Here is a 16,192-nt window from a genome sequence, read left to right on the forward strand (position 1 = left end):
TGATTTATGAGCACTTCAGTTTTTGAGAGCCAAACCTGAGATATCTTAAAAGGGTCTGATTTTTTTTTTCAGAGGGCAAGAGGTCAGCATTTTGTCAAAGCTGAATTTTTTTAAGATCATTGTTCCTACATTTTTAGTACTGAGGCTTCCTTACTTTGGTGGTTCCCCATAACCAAATGGCATTTTTTTATAATCAACTCTTTTTTATAATCAACTCTGGACACTAGATTCAAGAAGGACACTAGAGTACGGAGCATTTTACGACGTTTCTCATGCTGATACTCCACTGTCCTTTCTAGTCATTGCTGCTACTGCACCAGTGCACAGCCATAGTTAAGACCACTTATTGAGGCTCTTGAATACTTCTTCATTCAGGTTGGGATTTCTTTGCAAAATAAAAACAATTTCAGCTATTGAACCTGTTTTGACAAATCTCACATAAAACAGAAGCTGAGCTACATTAGCTATTCATCAAGCTGCAGTGCAAATTATTGAATTTTCTTAACTTGCTCTACCACTATCTATCAGTGAGGTGGCAGATGGTATTATTCGCACAAGAATGGTTTTCTGTGCCATGTCTGTTTGTTCCGCAGTCATAATTCTCCACATCTCTGGTTGCTAGAAGTGGGACAATCTCACCACTAGTACATGCTTGTTTATTGGTGTACAGCTGTTTTGCATTTTTCAATTTTTTTACCCAATATTGCTTGGATCCTTAAGTCAAATACTTTTTGTTTTACTCTCTCAAATATATAGTAGATATGTTGCAAGCATTTGCCAGCAGGTATCTTTCTACTTCACAAAGTAAAATTCCAGTTGCTCGGGTCCTTAACTCAATTAAATTTTGTTTTACTTCATTTCAGTCAGTGTTCTGGAGAGTGGCTGGGGATGAGGAGGTTCAATATGCAGGCTGCGCCAGGGAAAGAAGACAGCTCCAGCCCCCCTTCACTGCAGCAACTAGGGGCCAGGTGAGAAGTGCCTCTTCATGGCTGCTGCAGCTCCAGTTGGCACAGCTGGGGGAGTGGTGTATGTCCCTGGTTAGGGCTGATCCAGGTTAGGCTGGGTGGTGACCACAAAAGGACCACCTGTCTCCTGGCAGAAGCAGCTCTGCAGCATCTTTGGGTTGGGGGCCATGACTGGAGGAAGGCACAGCCTTCCTCTGGTCCAGAATGGAGCTGTTACGGCAGAGATGGCCCTCCGCGTGCCCTCCCTGAGCTCTCTTTCAACATTTGCTCTGTTATGTCAGTTTTTAGGACTGTACTTGATTTGGTGATTCTGTCTCTTCTCTGTTTGGTTTTATGAGAAGCAATCCCATTCCAGGCACATCTTGTTTGGGGTGGGATGCATGTCCCCTGGCTGGGGCAGGTCCAGGTTCATCAGCCCCCTGCACTCCCCAGTCAGAGTGAGGAATGTAGCAAACTATGCACTTTCCCCTTGCTCCCTGTCCTAGGGGAACAGCCAGCAACATTCCGATATGAGCTGGGATTAGATATTCCAGTGCCCCGTCCACTCTAAAGAGCACCTGGGGGGTGAGAGGCTCAGGGTGGGGCAATCCCAAATGGGGTGTGTGTGCTCCCAGCAAGCCCCTTCCCCCTACCTAGTGGTTATGTCTCCTTTCTGTATGGTTTTATGAGAAGCAATCCCATTTAAGGCACATCCCCTTTTCCTGGCGCAATCAAACCCTTACCTTGGTTTAAGTTATGATAAAAGGAAGCTGCAATACTGAAATTGGTGGTCCCAGCTCTTATGGTTTAGGAGGAATTCTTGGACAAACAAACAAACTCTTTTAAATATATAGTAGACTATGAACATTATTGCTTCTGCTGTGTTCAAAAAGTTTCTCTGAAATCTGGACCTTGACCAGACCTTGATCAAGAAATGTGTATGTTGACAAGAATAATTGAGTACTGCGCCTTAAATTTTTAAGAACAAATGTATAGAAGGACGCATCTTCAATATCCAGCTGCCTATCCAGAGCAGCTCTCCAGAGGCAAGCAGGGACAAAGGAAAGGTGAATCTGTGGAGGCTAGATATTTTGAGAACTCCGGTTTTAGTAAATAACCTTGTTTTTCTCCTTCACTAATTGCTTCCCTTGATTCCACTCTTGGAGATTAGCCATTATAAGTGTCTGGAATCACAAATGATTAGTTGTGTTTGTTTTCTTTTCTCCCTATAACTTTAAACTGACTAAATCGATTTCATTCACAATCTGTATTTTAAAAGGGTTTAAATGAGCATCTTCAAATCACATTTTAGTCCAGAGTAAATTTTCATGACTGACTCATAAACCCATCTAAGTAAATGGTTATAATATAAATGATGACACCACAAGGCAGCAAAAATAAAGTACCATTGATGCAATCTGAAATAAGCTGTCTCCTTCTTTAACACACACACACACACACACACACACTGGAGTCAGGGAATTGGAGTGAGAGCAAAATATTTAATACAGAATAGAAGATTTCAAATTTGGGCGGTGGACCCACCAGGGAAAGCCCCTGCTGGGCCTGTGACTCTTTGTTTACTCTAAAGCTCTGCAGCTGCGGTGCCTTGCAGCTCCCATTGGCTGGAAATGGCAAACTACAGCCTGTGGAGCTTTATAGTAAACAAAATGTCACAGGCCCACGAGGGTCTTTCCTTGATGAGTTCGCGACTCAAGTTTTAAAGCCCATGAGTGAGATACTAAATCCAGAGTTGGGCACCTAAATAAGTGGCCTCACTTTCAATGATCTGGAGCATCCACAATTTCCACTTACCACACAACCATAATGTGCAATACTGTATACTGTGACAACCGCATTTTAAACTCCATTTCCCCGTGTGTTAGTGTCTCTTAGGTGAGGGGAGTGACTGGGCCTTGCACCCCCATCCGCAGCCAGATGTGAGACTCAGCCAGCAGGCAGAACCGGTTTATTAGTTCACAGAGTCACAGCACACAACAGGCTCGTCAGTATAGAAACTAGGAGCAGTCAGTACAGACCATCTTGGGAATTCAGGGAGACAGAGGAGCCCTGGACCTCCTCACTGTATCCTAAATCAGCCAAGACGACTCACATACTCAGCAACCTGTCCCAGACCTGCCTCGTCCTTTGTCCAGCTTCCCAGGCAAAAAGTGTCATCTGGTTGCACCCCACACCTAGGCTTAGGTTACAAGAGAGCCTTGGCTATTGTGTACGTGATGGCCTGGGGCAGCCTGGGGTTCGGGATGTTAAATTGCGGTAATCAGATTCATCGTGTAGTCGATACAATTTGTATTGACTACATGATTAGTCGATAAGGACCACTTTGCAGAGCTGCAGCAGGGGTAGCTCCAGGAGCCAGCTCGAGCCAGGACTGAGCAGTCCTGGCTCATGCTGGCTCCGGGAGCCACCAGAGCCACTGCTCTCTATTTTAAATGTAGTAAGAGCCACTGGGCTCGAACTACATTTAAAATGCAGAGGCGCAGCATCCCAGACCAGCGCAAACCAGGACTGCTTGGTCCCAGTTCGCTCTGAGTCCAGCAGCTCCCGTTCGCGGCGGCCAGCCCTGTCTGCCATGAACAGGGGCTGGTGTCAGAGCAGCCTCTGTTTGTGGTTGCTAGGGCTGGCTCTGGGCAGGGACTGTTCCAGCAGCAGCCCCTGCCTGTGGCCAGCCCTGTCCCGCTGCGAACAGAGGCTGCTCTGGCACCAGCCCATTTCTGGAGGTCAGGGCTGGCTGCGGACAGGTGCTGACTGTAGCTAGCCCTGTCCACTGCAAATAGCAGCTGCTTGGTGGAAACAGCCCCTGTCGACGGGGAGGGAAGGCCCAGCTCCCCACTGGGATCAGGGGCTGCTGCTGGAGCAGCCTGCCCCATCCCCCCTGCTGTCTCTGATGGAGCAGGGGTGGGGAGTGGGGTGGCACTGCGGAGCTGGTGCTGGGGAGAACCGGCTTTTAAGCTGACTCCCCCTAGCACTGGCTCCTGTTTCCTCCCAACCCCACTGCATCTCACAGAGGCAGCATGGGTGGGGGGGACTGTGAGCAAGGAACCTTCTGAAGGTAAAGCAGTAGGGTGGGAACTGGAGTGGTCCAGTGAATACAGCATTTGCCTGGGGAGTGCAGGGCTGGGGACTTGAGTCCCACCCACTCTGGGAGCCACCAGAGAACTACCCCAGGGATGGAGCAGCAGAGTTAAGGTAGACTTACTCCTCTCCCAGTCCTGCACCACTCCTGAAAGCAGCTAGCATGTACAGCAGTGGCTCCATGGTGCCATGTTCTGCCCCTCATCTATATACTCCAATTGACTACGTGCTAACATCCCTAGCTGGGGAAGCCTCCCCCAGTGGGAGTCACACCCAAAATTCTCATCCCCATCTGGGCACCAGTGCAATGCCCAGGGAAACTGAGGCACACAGATATATAGTTGGTACAGGAGAGTAGAAATCACATGCAACATAACAAGCGAACAGAGTGAATACAATCCCCACTTTGTTACAGGTAGGAAATCATGATTTTATCGTGGGTCTTGCAATGTTTGCTGGGTTTTTTTAAACCCACTTTTTTGGGGTCTTGTGATTAATAAGACTCATCTTTCTTTCATTAAATAAATTTTCTAGCCCTCTTGGTTATGGAAGAAACTTTGAAAACATGAATCCTAAAGCCTCAGAAAGCAGAAGACAGATAAAATGAACCACACAATTTTATCCCATGATTCTAGGGAGTCTGATTTATGATTTTTAAGTGCTTGGGATGGACAATATCAAGGGCCCTATCTTGTAAGGTAGTAATTGAGTTTAACTCCCATTAACATTGTTAGAATTTGGGGTGGCTTAGCACCAACCTTAAGATTATCAGAACTTCCAAGAATTGGACTCTAAAACTTATAAAACCAAACTAAGGGCTGTTTCCTGCCACCCGTATTCATTTGAGTAATCACTAATTATGGAGAGTATTACTGTTGTCAATGGGTTGACATAGGCATTGAACAATTAAACATTATGAGTGAAATCCACCCGTGTGCAGAGGTCCAGCATAACAGATGTGTACAATGAAAACCCCACTGAAGCCCTTAAATATGGATTTAATTGGTTTATAACCTTTATAACCCAGGCCCTATGTACAGGGGTGACTTTCATCTCTAGGATGTGCCTCTGATCTCAAGGTCAACATACTCTACAATAAAGTGAACAAGGGCTTGCACTATTCTGCATACATACATGTTGACAAAATGTACAGTCACACAATTTGCTGTGACATTATTGACAAATTGGATATTTGTTATTACTCTGCTTTTCCTGTACAATATATCAAACTACAAAATAAAAAATACTTCCTTCCAAACAATTTAACATATTGATACAAATAAATAAGGGTATGTCTACACTACCCCCCTAGTTCGAACTAGGGGGGGGTAATGTAGTCATACGGAGTTGCAAATGAAGCCCGGGATTTGAATTTCCCAGGCTTCATTTGCATGAAGCCGGCCGGCGCCATTTTTAAATGCCAGCTTGTTTGGACTCCGTGCCGCGCGGCTCCACGCGGCACGGACTAGCTAGCTCGGATTAGGCTTCCTATCCGAACTAGCTGTACACCTCGTGGGGGGAGAGCAGCTCAACAGAGGTAGCGCAGCTGCAGAACTGCCCCCCGACCCCTCAGGAAGCCCGCGCTACCTCTGTTGACATTCGGAGTTCAGCGCAACATTCATCTTGGGGGTTGCGGGTAGCGAGATGGGCTCTCACAAAAAATTTTCTGAGGCCCAGTATTATTTTCCTAAGGACCAGTACTGGGTCACGGACCACAGTTTGGGAAACGCTGCTGTAGAGGTCTCTTGATCGTATCTGTTGCTGTGGTCTAGGTACCACTTGCATTGCTCAGTAACCACAGTAGGTGTGTGGGTTATACTAACACTGGAAATTTTGTGACAGATGTCAAAGAAGTTGCATCAGAACACAGGTGTTCCGTGCATACACAAAATTCTCACTGGAATTTTGGGGTCTTGCCATAGGCCTCATATGTCCCCATTTAGAAGGAACTTAAAAAACATTCTCCACAGCACCCTAATCTCGAAATAAGACACAATTAAATAACATATTTATTTGTAAGTGTTTAAGACGGCTATAGTACATGTTGACAAAAGCTGTGTGTACGCACACACACACAGACTCTTTATTAGATCTTATTTATGATGGAATGGGAATGTTTAGTAACAACCATGGGCTGGAACATGGCAACCTCTTGTTCAGTTGGAGCTGGGTTCTGCCACTTTCACTCATGTTGAGTGGTGCCTTATTTAGTCCTAACTAAATTAGTGCCTTATTTAGTCCTGATAACATAAATAGGACAGCTTCCCTCCCAAACTCTGCCCCAGCACCCTCCATAGTCTGAAAAATTCCTTAATCCACCATACTTTATTTCCCAGGGTTGCCAGATTAAAAAGGTTCAAGTTTATGTACATTGACTTTGTGATGTATTTATTTTTATAACAATCTATTTTATATTTCAGAGAGTGAGTCTGTTTGCACACAGTTACGAACAGTTTGATGTTTTGTTGGCTATATGCACACACAGCATGTGAATTATACAGGCAAATAGCTATCTGATTATATACATTAGGCATTTTCAAAAGTGTGAATGCAGTGGTGCATACCTCTGTTTGAAAGTCCAGCCTGGAGTTCTCTTTCTGTCCTTGCTTATGCCCCAGACCCAGCTGTCCACTCGCAGTCCCCTTCCCAACCACTGCCCCTTCTCAATCCCTTATCTTCCTATAAAGCAGATGCTCTTCAAAAATAACCAGTACCTCCTCCTCCTTCATCCTCACCCATATGCTGTTCCCATTTCTAAATCTTCTTCTGAACTCTACCTTTGAAGAAAATCCTGCTGACTCATGTTCTATTGCTGCTGTAGTCTCTGCTGCTTTGGCCATAACCTGAATTTCTGCACATGCATGTACTGTAATATGAAGTAGAATTCCATGGAGGTAGTTAGGTTTTGATACTATAATAAAGTGCAATAATTCAGCTCAAGAGCCAAATCCTATTCACCTTGTTCTTGGAAACAGTCTCTTCAAAGTTAATGGAACCTCTTGAAGTAGTAGGGTGGGCAAGATTTGACCACATGTGGAGAGGCACAAGCACCACCATAAAGGATTTCCTTATATTTCCACTGCTGCAAGCTGAGGATATACAGTTAGAATGTTTCTACTACAAATATTTTTATTTATATTTGTTATTCTCCAAAAGTCATAATAGTGTTATTGTGAGGCAATATCAATATTACTTCATACACTATCTATTTATGGGAACTTCAGAGAAACATGTTTCAACAAGAGAAAAACCTATGCAAGCAGTTTACTATCAGGATGTAATTGCATTAGGATGTAATTGCATTTATGCCATTATAATGAAGTTAAAGTGCTTTTTCCACAAGAAACTAGATTGAATTTTTTTGTACTTCACTGTACAGTTTTTAAAGTTTTCATGGTGTTCAGAGAATTGTTTTATCTGAAGCATTTTCTTATTATGGAACATTCCAGTAGGGACCAAATTAATATTGAACCAGGACTGCATTATCCCCTCTCAAAAGAACACATGCAGGTTGGGGACACTGAGGCAGTGTCCCCAAGGATTATACAGTGAAGCTCTTCCTACATCTTTATTTGTGGGGTGGTGCCTCCATGTAATAGCCAAGGGTTTCCTATGGATGGACTATGGGAATTCTCAAATTTTCTCTCTGGCTCTGCACTTGCTGTCCCTGCTTTTGTTTACTCATTCCTCACTCAATGATCTGATCTGCCATCTCTGTTGTATGAACCTCCCCATGTAGTCCATAAGAGAAGCAGAGAGTGTTGCAGAGAGTGTTGCCCAGATGACAGTATATCATGCCAGGACTCTGTAACTTTGGATGAATTTTTGGGAACCATACATGTAATCCCAGAGATTCTCATGGTATTCAGTGTATAAACAGAACATGCATTTTTGATTAACATTTGTATGACTAATATTTTAAGCTGTTTCTTATTTCTTTAACTTGAATACACTATATTTTAAGTGGCACTAACTGCCACAGAGACAATATTCTTGATATTGATCTTTTACCAATAATTGTAATTGTAATTTAAAAACACTTTATTTTTTCTCATTATTGCCTATATTCACACAATCACCCAGGGATGTGTCCCCGCTACAAACTCAGAACAAAACCAGTCATTTTCCTGCTGTTTTTTTTCTCTCTCTCTCATTTACTTTCAAAGGCCACAGAAGACATCTGTCCCTCCTTTTTTCTTTGCTAACTTCTGTCTTCCCCAGGTACACCTTTTTCATCCTTCTACAACTTCTTTTTGTGTTCCTCACTCATTCCTGTCCATTTATTTCCTGTTCTAACTTTTTATTCCCAAATTATTGTCTCTTCTGATCCCAACTCTCTTCCCACCCCCTCATTACTGGCTTCCCGCTGTAAACACCACTATTTTCCTTTCATGTTTCCTCCTAATCATGCTTCTCCTAGTGCTGCTGCCTCCTGATCAGTGCATTCTAATCCTCACAAATCTTTCCTCCTGCTTCTTTCCTTCCTGTTGCGTTTCAATCACTATTGGGGTCCCTGCCCCATCCTATCTCAGTCCAGAGCCCAACCCATGTGCAATGCAGCATACTTCTTAAAGAATTAGGGACAGATACTCCACGTCTGTGACCCTCTCTATTTATTTGCTACTCTGATTCCACACTGTGGGTATGTCTACACTACATGGCTCCATCGACGGAGCCATGTAGATGAGGGTTGTAGACATAGCAAAATGAAGCAGCAATTTAAATAATCGCTGCTTCATTTACATCAAAATGGCTATCTCACTGTACAGATTAGCTGTTTGTCGGCACAACGCAGGAGTCTGGACGCTCAGTGGTCAACATCAGAAGCCTTTGTCAACTGCCCCTCATGGGATGAGGTTTACCGTCGACAGAACCATGTAGTGTAGACATACCCTGTATCTACATCTTCAGCCTTCCCTTATCTGGCCCTCTTAAATCTAGTCCTCGAATACTGCATGAAACAGGTTAATTTAGCTCTCACTGTTGCTCTCATTATTGAGGTGAAAGAGGTTAAGCATGTGAAGCACAGATTGGGAAATGCCTACTGGACTAAATAAACAATTTATAGTAAGCTGTTAGTTTTTTAATACTTATCAGTTGTTATGGATCTCACATTATTTACAATTCTTTAATATAGTCTTAGAGTTATAATTTCATAGTAACTCCTGCACCTGCAGGACATGTCTGTGAGTGCATTAGACATGAGCCTCTTAAAATCATACCTTTTGAAACACCCACATTTCCTTACCTTAGTTAATACATCTAAATAGAAAGAATTTTAAAAATAGCAGTTTCTTTTCACTGTTCATGCTGTTTATGTTTTCCATTAATCTTTCCATGAGGGCAAAATAAAATGGCGTAAAGTTAACCTTTGTTTGTACTGTTCAATTTCAAGTTACCACCTTGCTGAATTTGGGTTGTACACACTGCAGTAAGTATTCATTTTGGAAAAAGCTATTTCTTTGGAGGGATTTTTAGTACTGTCAGACCTAGGTTTTGTAAGAGCTTGCCTTTTGCTTGGCAGAACAAATTGGAGTGAACAGTGTCTATTTAAAAGAGAATTTTGTACAAAATCAAATCTGAAAAAAGAAGGCAATTATACCAATAGCACTGTGCATGAATGTCTTTTCTTTTCCTGTTTTGGTTTTAGGGTGAGATTCACCAGTGGTGCGGAAAGTCAATATAAGGCTCTTCATCTCACTAAAGCCCCAAAGGGGATGGCTCAGGGAAATATGATGGGCAGAACAGCCACACAGCAATCTCTCTGTATCATCTACGTTGGATTTCACAGGCTGTCACAGAAGGCTATAATGAGCTAAGGGAGATATACATTGATGTTGTTGTAGTGTCTCTAACACTCTGCACGGCTAGCAGTGAAGGACTGGGGGCAGCTACTGCAGTTTATAGTGTAAAACAGCAGAAGCAGGGATTCTGTGCAGCAAGCAAGTGTATTTCACCTCTCAATACCTGAGCACTTCACCTGCCTAGAACCCAAATACTCAGGCTCCATGAAGGTGGATTTTAGGGTTTTACCCTAAAGGATTAAAGGATTTTACCTTTACTGAACATATCAACTTTTTCTCTTTGTTTATCCTGCAATGAGCCATAATCCTGAGTTTGTAATGACACATACTATTGCCATGATAAGGCTATCATAATTAGTAATATAGCTCTATTGCAGACTCAAATAGGGAAAGCTGGTTTGGGAGGCTGTAGCCCTCATTCAAGAGTTAGTAGACAAAAAAAAAGATGATTTAATACAAGCAAATGTGATAGATGAATACAGATGTAAATTATGGAAATGATTTATGCGTAAGTTGTATGTATTTTAAAGAATCTCCCACTTCAACGGCTTGATCCTGCAAGGTGCTGAGTTAGTTCAAGTCCCATTGAAATTAGTGGACAACCAGGTGGTGCCTAGGAGGTATTAGGCAATTTCCAGGATCCAAACTTAAAAATCTAAGGCAATAGTTCCTAAAATTATGATCTGAGTAGCACTTGCTGGTGGTCCATATATAGCTTGCTTTTCTTATCCTTGTTTTCAGTAGAGAGAAACAGAATGAATGTGAAGGGAAGATGAAATGAAGAGATGTGATTAACTTTTTTTCAAAAAGGACAAAATACTCAGTAACTAAAGGGAACTAAAAATACACAAATAATCCCTTCTTTGTCTTTCCCATGTAAGCAACAGCTGTAGTTCCTACAGCAATGTCACACAGTAATAAATAAGACAGGAGATGGTCCACAAGCCAACATCTCCTTTACAATGTGATCTTTCCTAGGATAAACCTTTGGAATTGCTCATCTAGGAGTAAATAGCCATATGGGTAAAAGCTTAGGCTACGTCTAGACTGCAGGCTTCTTTTGGAAGCTTTTCCAGAAGAGATCTTCCGAAAAAACTTGTTCTGAAAGAGCGCATCCACACTGCGAAAGCACATCGAAAAAGCCATCTGCTTTTTCAAATGATAGCATCCACACTGAATGGATGCTATCTCACATTTAAACTGTGATTACTATGGACGGACTGTCCACCAAGGCACTTGTGCTTTTTCCTCTTTCCTCTTCTTCTGAAAGAACTCCCTCTTCTCTGTGAACACACACCTTTTTCCGAAAGAGCTCTTTCGCAAAAAGGCTTCTTCTCGTAGAAAGAGGATTACCAATGCTGACAAAATCGCTCTGTTCTTCCGATTTTCTTTTGAAATGAATGCGATTGCAGTGTGGATGTAATTGAAGTTTTTTTTTTTTAAAGGGCCATTTTCCCAATAAACCTCTGTAGTGTAGACATACTCTTAATCTCCCTATTTTGTACATACAGAACCATTGCAGGTGTAAAGCAATGTATTGGCACCTCTAAATACTTACACACCAACTTCAATTGCAGGTGTAAATTTTACAAATGTAAACTGCACCATATGTTGGTCTCTTGAAAATTAGGCCCTTACTCTATCTGTTACCTTAGCCTTAATATCAGAAATGTAGAAATTCCCCCTATGTGAGCTCTGAGTGGTATGCAATTTTAATACTTCTGAGTGGCTTATGTTCAAATGGGTGATTTTTCTCTCTATATATAGGCTATTTAGCTATTTATAAAACCATATTCTTTCAAGCAATCCTTAGTCATGATGACACATTTTATTAGGGCAGCAGGATCAGGCCTACAGAATCTCACCCTTGAAGCTTATCCACAGAATATATTCTTTTAATTGCTTTGGGTTGTGACACCATTAAAGGCCTTCTCACTTTACAGAAAATGAAACAAATAGGATATTATCATCAGTGCTGAATTCCTATCAGCAGCAAGATTTGGCCCAAAATGATGCTGTGATAAGGATTTGTACATTCAATAAAATCCAAGATTAAATATTTCTTAGTTTAAATCCTAAATTGATGTCTGTATGGACTGGTACTATAAGAGTTCGGTGCCTTTCCCCAAAGGTCCCTTGAAATAACATTTAACAACCAGAATCTTTAATACTATGAAGGCATTTGCTTGAACGAGTGAAATACAAGAAGACTCTTACCCAGAGATTGCTGCTAGTTTTTGATGAGCCTGATAGGCCATCTCACATCCTTTGGTTCTAGTCTTGTGCATTTCAGCGTGTAGAGATGGACAACTGACAGAGACGTCTCCAATGGAAATTACTAACTCTCGGTACAGAGCCACCAGAGTGTTGAACTCCTGAACAAGCTGCAAAACAGATTGTTTACTTACATGAAAACATTTAACTACCTTGATAAAATAATGGGGCATTTATAAAAAAAACCAAACCATTCCTACCCCAAGACCTTTGATTTATTTCACAGGGAACAGGATCAAGCCCTTAACATTAGTAAATGTGTGGGGCCTTTATGTGAGCTGCATTATGTGTACCATAAATGTTCCCCTGCAGAAAAGTAATATATTCCAACTAACCCCCTAAATGTGTATCTTAAATATTACACAGACATAAATAATAGCTTCTCTTCCTCTAATAACAAGAGATTTTTTTTTATCATAATGAAAGACAAAATGTCTCCAGAGATGATTCTCTTCACTCCCTTTGGTTTCTGATTAGCAACACATTTAGGGAGTGGAAAGTATCACTCATTTACACACTGGAGCCTTTGCTAATTTATTTTGTAATGATTTCCTTCCTGTCACTGCCTTCTAACCCAGGTTTCAGCCTTGAAATTGATCTTAAGTTGTTGGCAGATAAGATGTACTACAAAAGCACTTTCCACTTAGTATTCCAGAAAGCACTTTGACCAGTGTGAAATAAATAGACAAAGAAATTGATAAACCTCTCAGCCTTGCCACAGAAATATTCCAAGCCAGCATCACACTAGCAGACACATTTGGACACTATTGGATAAATCCTTATTTTCATAGCATTGGAAAGGTTATTATTTTGTTCCATTAATCTACAATTATTGTAGATTTTATTTTAAAGAAAAAATGTATGTTGACTTGGAATGCAATCATGATCTGCAAGAAAGAAATGCATCAGAAAAGGCCACTTGCAGTGGGGAAGGAGGAGATAAAAATCTGGATCTACCTGGACTGCACCAGATCCAGCTAACTCAAATTTTAATGCCTAAATAGAGAGCAAAGGTGGCTCTTCAGATTGCACCAAGAAATCTGGACCCTGCCCTGATGCATCTCAGTGCCAGGGTGCTGCAAACACTCAACTCCAGTACCTGGATCCTGCCAGTTTTGGCCCTTCTTCCCCAAATTCCCTAGCAATAAATAACAGAATTGGTTTAGCTGTTTCTAGTGCATCAAAACAATGCAGACCCTACTTCATCCTCGTATGTTGCTACTATGCCCCCCAAAAGTCTGAATTCTTTTACCTCTGGGCAGAGCAACAATACAAAAAGCTAGATTCAGCATTGAGATCCTGCTGGGTCTTGGCAATTTTTGTTCCCAAGCTTTTTTTTATTATTAAATATTTAAAATCTAAACATTCTATCAGCTACATAATGAAGTACTGCTGCTCCAATTAAATTTCTTCTCTGTTAAACTGTTCAAATCAGGGGGCTTAGAATGAGAAAATGTTGCTAGATCTATAAATTTACAGTGCTGCTGTGACAACTTGCAACAGGGGCTAGAATTTTTAGGTGCACTAGAAGCTGCTCCATTTCCCCCTCTATTTATATAGTACAATCTGGAGCATTAGAACCAAAAACTGGCAGGATCTGTCAGAATCTAGGTGCGCAGTGCATGATCCAGAGCTACAAAGTTGAGATTCAGGGGTCAGATTTTTATCGAAGCATAGTAACAATGCCACTTGTTTTCTAGTTAGTTTCCATAATTTGCAAAGTTGGGGCTCAGCATTACTTAAGTCCAGCTAGATTCAAGCGCCAGGTACAGGATTTTGTAATGTTGTTTTGCTGGAACATGTTGAGGTTCAAATATCAAGGCATACCCAGAGCAACTACCTTAATGAAGAAATGTTGAGCTGTTGTATTGGGAGGGGGGAAAATAGATGGATTAAGTAAGGGCTTGGCGCTTAAGTATTTTGGATTTCCCAGGTATGTCAGAGTCAGATATTTCTGGAATACTGAAAGCATCTATACTTGTTATATATTTAATTCGTGGAATTTAAAAGGTTGGGAACAAATTGGCAAAATCCAGCAAATCTAGGTGTCAGGTGCTACTTTTTGCAGCACTCCTGGGCTGAGATAAATCAGGATACAGATTTTATTAGTGAAGCCGGAGGAACTACATTTGTGGACTGTTTAGGCAATAGAATTTGGAGGGTTATGACCAAAATTTGGCTGGATCTTTTGGGGAGACAGTGCGGGAGCCGAGTTTTTGCAGCACTGTTGCAGTGGCTCTGGATTATTTTGGCGCACTAAGCCCTGCTACCCTTGTCTTCTACTTTTGCTAATACAATTTGAAGAGTTGGAGCGGGGGGGGGGGGGGAGGTTCCAATATCAGCTGGGCCCATCAGGAGCTTTGCCCCCTCTCGCGGCACATGGCCTGTCTTTCGCCATTCCGACTGGGGCGAAAGGGTGTCAACTTAACCGGGGACTGCAGTTTTAAAAATAGTGCAGCTGCACGTGATCGGAATAGACAACCTGAAGGGGGAGTGGCACAACAGCAAACTACACGGGGGAGAGGGGGGGGGGCTTTGTTTTACCCACCATCTTGCAGTCCTCCAGGGCGCGCTGGGTTTTGTAGGAGCTCTCCGAGCCGCTGCCCCTGCGCTCTCCGTCGCCGCCGGGCAGGGGGGGCTTGCTGATCTGGAAGATGGAGCCAGCGGTCCTGGGGCGCTTCTTGCGCCCATTCGGTGCAGAACTCATGCATACGCATCCACCAAGCCAAACCAGCCGCACTGATCCCAGCAGGAGCGGGCAAAATTTTCCACCACCCCCAGCGGCGGCCGCGCGGCGATGATGAGTCCGAAGAGGGCTCCAGAGTCACTTTTCTCTCCCCTCGCCCCTCCAGTCACAGCCTGAAACGCTGCTGCTGCGGCTGGTCACCTTCAGCGTGCAGGCAGGCTGGGCTGGCGGCCGCGGGGCCCGGCAGCATCCTCGCCACTCCAGCCAGGAAGGGGAGCGGGCTTGTCAACTTCTCAGGCTCAGCAGCATGTCAGCCCCTGCAGAGAGAGCCCTGTGCTGGCGCGCTGAGCCCTCCTCCCCTCAGCATCGATTTGCGGCTCGGGCAGATGCAGCCGGGGCTGGCAGCTGGGCGCTGCCATGCAGGAGGGAATTCAGCCTTCAAAAGCTGCGCGGCTGCCCGGGCCGTCTCTCTTGGTGTCTGCCCAGAGCAGCGCCAGCTCCCTCATCCCCAGCCCCTGCGGGAGAGACGGGCCGCGTGTGTGCGTGTGGACCTGCGCCTGCGTCTCCCTGGCCGCGACCCGCTCGCCTCGATCCGGTCTCCGAGGGCTCGCCTCGCGGAGGATCCCCGCTGAAACCTGTGGTGTGGTGGGACTGGTTAGACGTAGGGAATCTGGCAGACTGACGTGGTGAGCAACATGGCACATTGATAGGGCGGGAATGCTAATGTGATCCAGCCATGCAACTCCCCCTACCGTGTACACATTAACCCAATCCCAGCCTCAAAGGCATCACTTCCAACATTACTTCATCGGCTCTAGACTAAGGAAGACGTGCCAGAGTGAAACCCTGCCCATATTTAAACCTCACTGTTTGGGACTTGGATTGTTTGTAGGTGTCCAGGTCAGAGACGAAAAATGTATAGTTCTAATAATAGCCACTCCCATACCCGTGTGAGACTTACAGCTTGCTCATGCTGATCAATTAGCACCTCAAGCAGTCTTATAAAAAAAGTTATCCCCTTCCCTTTGATAGAATTATAGTTAAGTGCATAGCTCCTTGGCTCGAACCGATGCCAATTACAGTACTATAAAAAGTATCCTTTACCATAATTAGCACAGTGCCACGTCTGACATTTTTGCAAAACTCTTGGGCTAATCAACAATCATTTTACGTATGGAGAGGAAGGTTTGTCTTTTTAAACAACCTAGATGAAATATGCCTCTCTAGAATACCAATAACAAATATGCTTTTTATGGAATTTTACACATCAGAGAAGATGCTCTTCTCTGAGGTTAGGGAGGGGAAGATTCTTCCCTGCATAACAGAAAGAAGACTCTATAGAAAAGATCAATTGTCAGATAAGTCACAACAGATATTCTTCCTGGAGG

The 16,192-nt window shown here is 43.3% G+C and overlaps 1 protein-coding gene across 1 annotated transcript in view; it reads right to left on the reverse strand.

Annotated features, from left to right (window-relative positions):
* RGS7BP (regulator of G protein signaling 7 binding protein) overlaps positions 1 to 15,536 on the reverse strand; it is a 75,599-nt gene extending 60,063 nt beyond the window's left edge. Inside the window, exons 1-2 of the mRNA XM_006116997.5 lie at positions 14,667 to 15,536; positions 12,062 to 12,228 (exon numbers count right to left, since the gene is read on the reverse strand). Of these exons, the coding sequence (XP_006117059.2) occupies positions 12,062 to 12,228; positions 14,667 to 14,825 (326 nt within the window). The 5' untranslated portion in view covers positions 14,826 to 15,536. The remainder of the gene's footprint in view (positions 1 to 12,061; positions 12,229 to 14,666) is intronic.
* Positions 15,537 to 16,192: the final 656 nt, after the last annotated feature.

This window comes from Pelodiscus sinensis, chromosome 6 (genome assembly GCF_052426305.1).
Source record: "Pelodiscus sinensis isolate ZL-2025 chromosome 6, ASM5242630v1, whole genome shotgun sequence".
NCBI classification, from domain to species: domain Eukaryota; kingdom Metazoa; phylum Chordata; order Testudines; family Trionychidae; genus Pelodiscus; species Pelodiscus sinensis.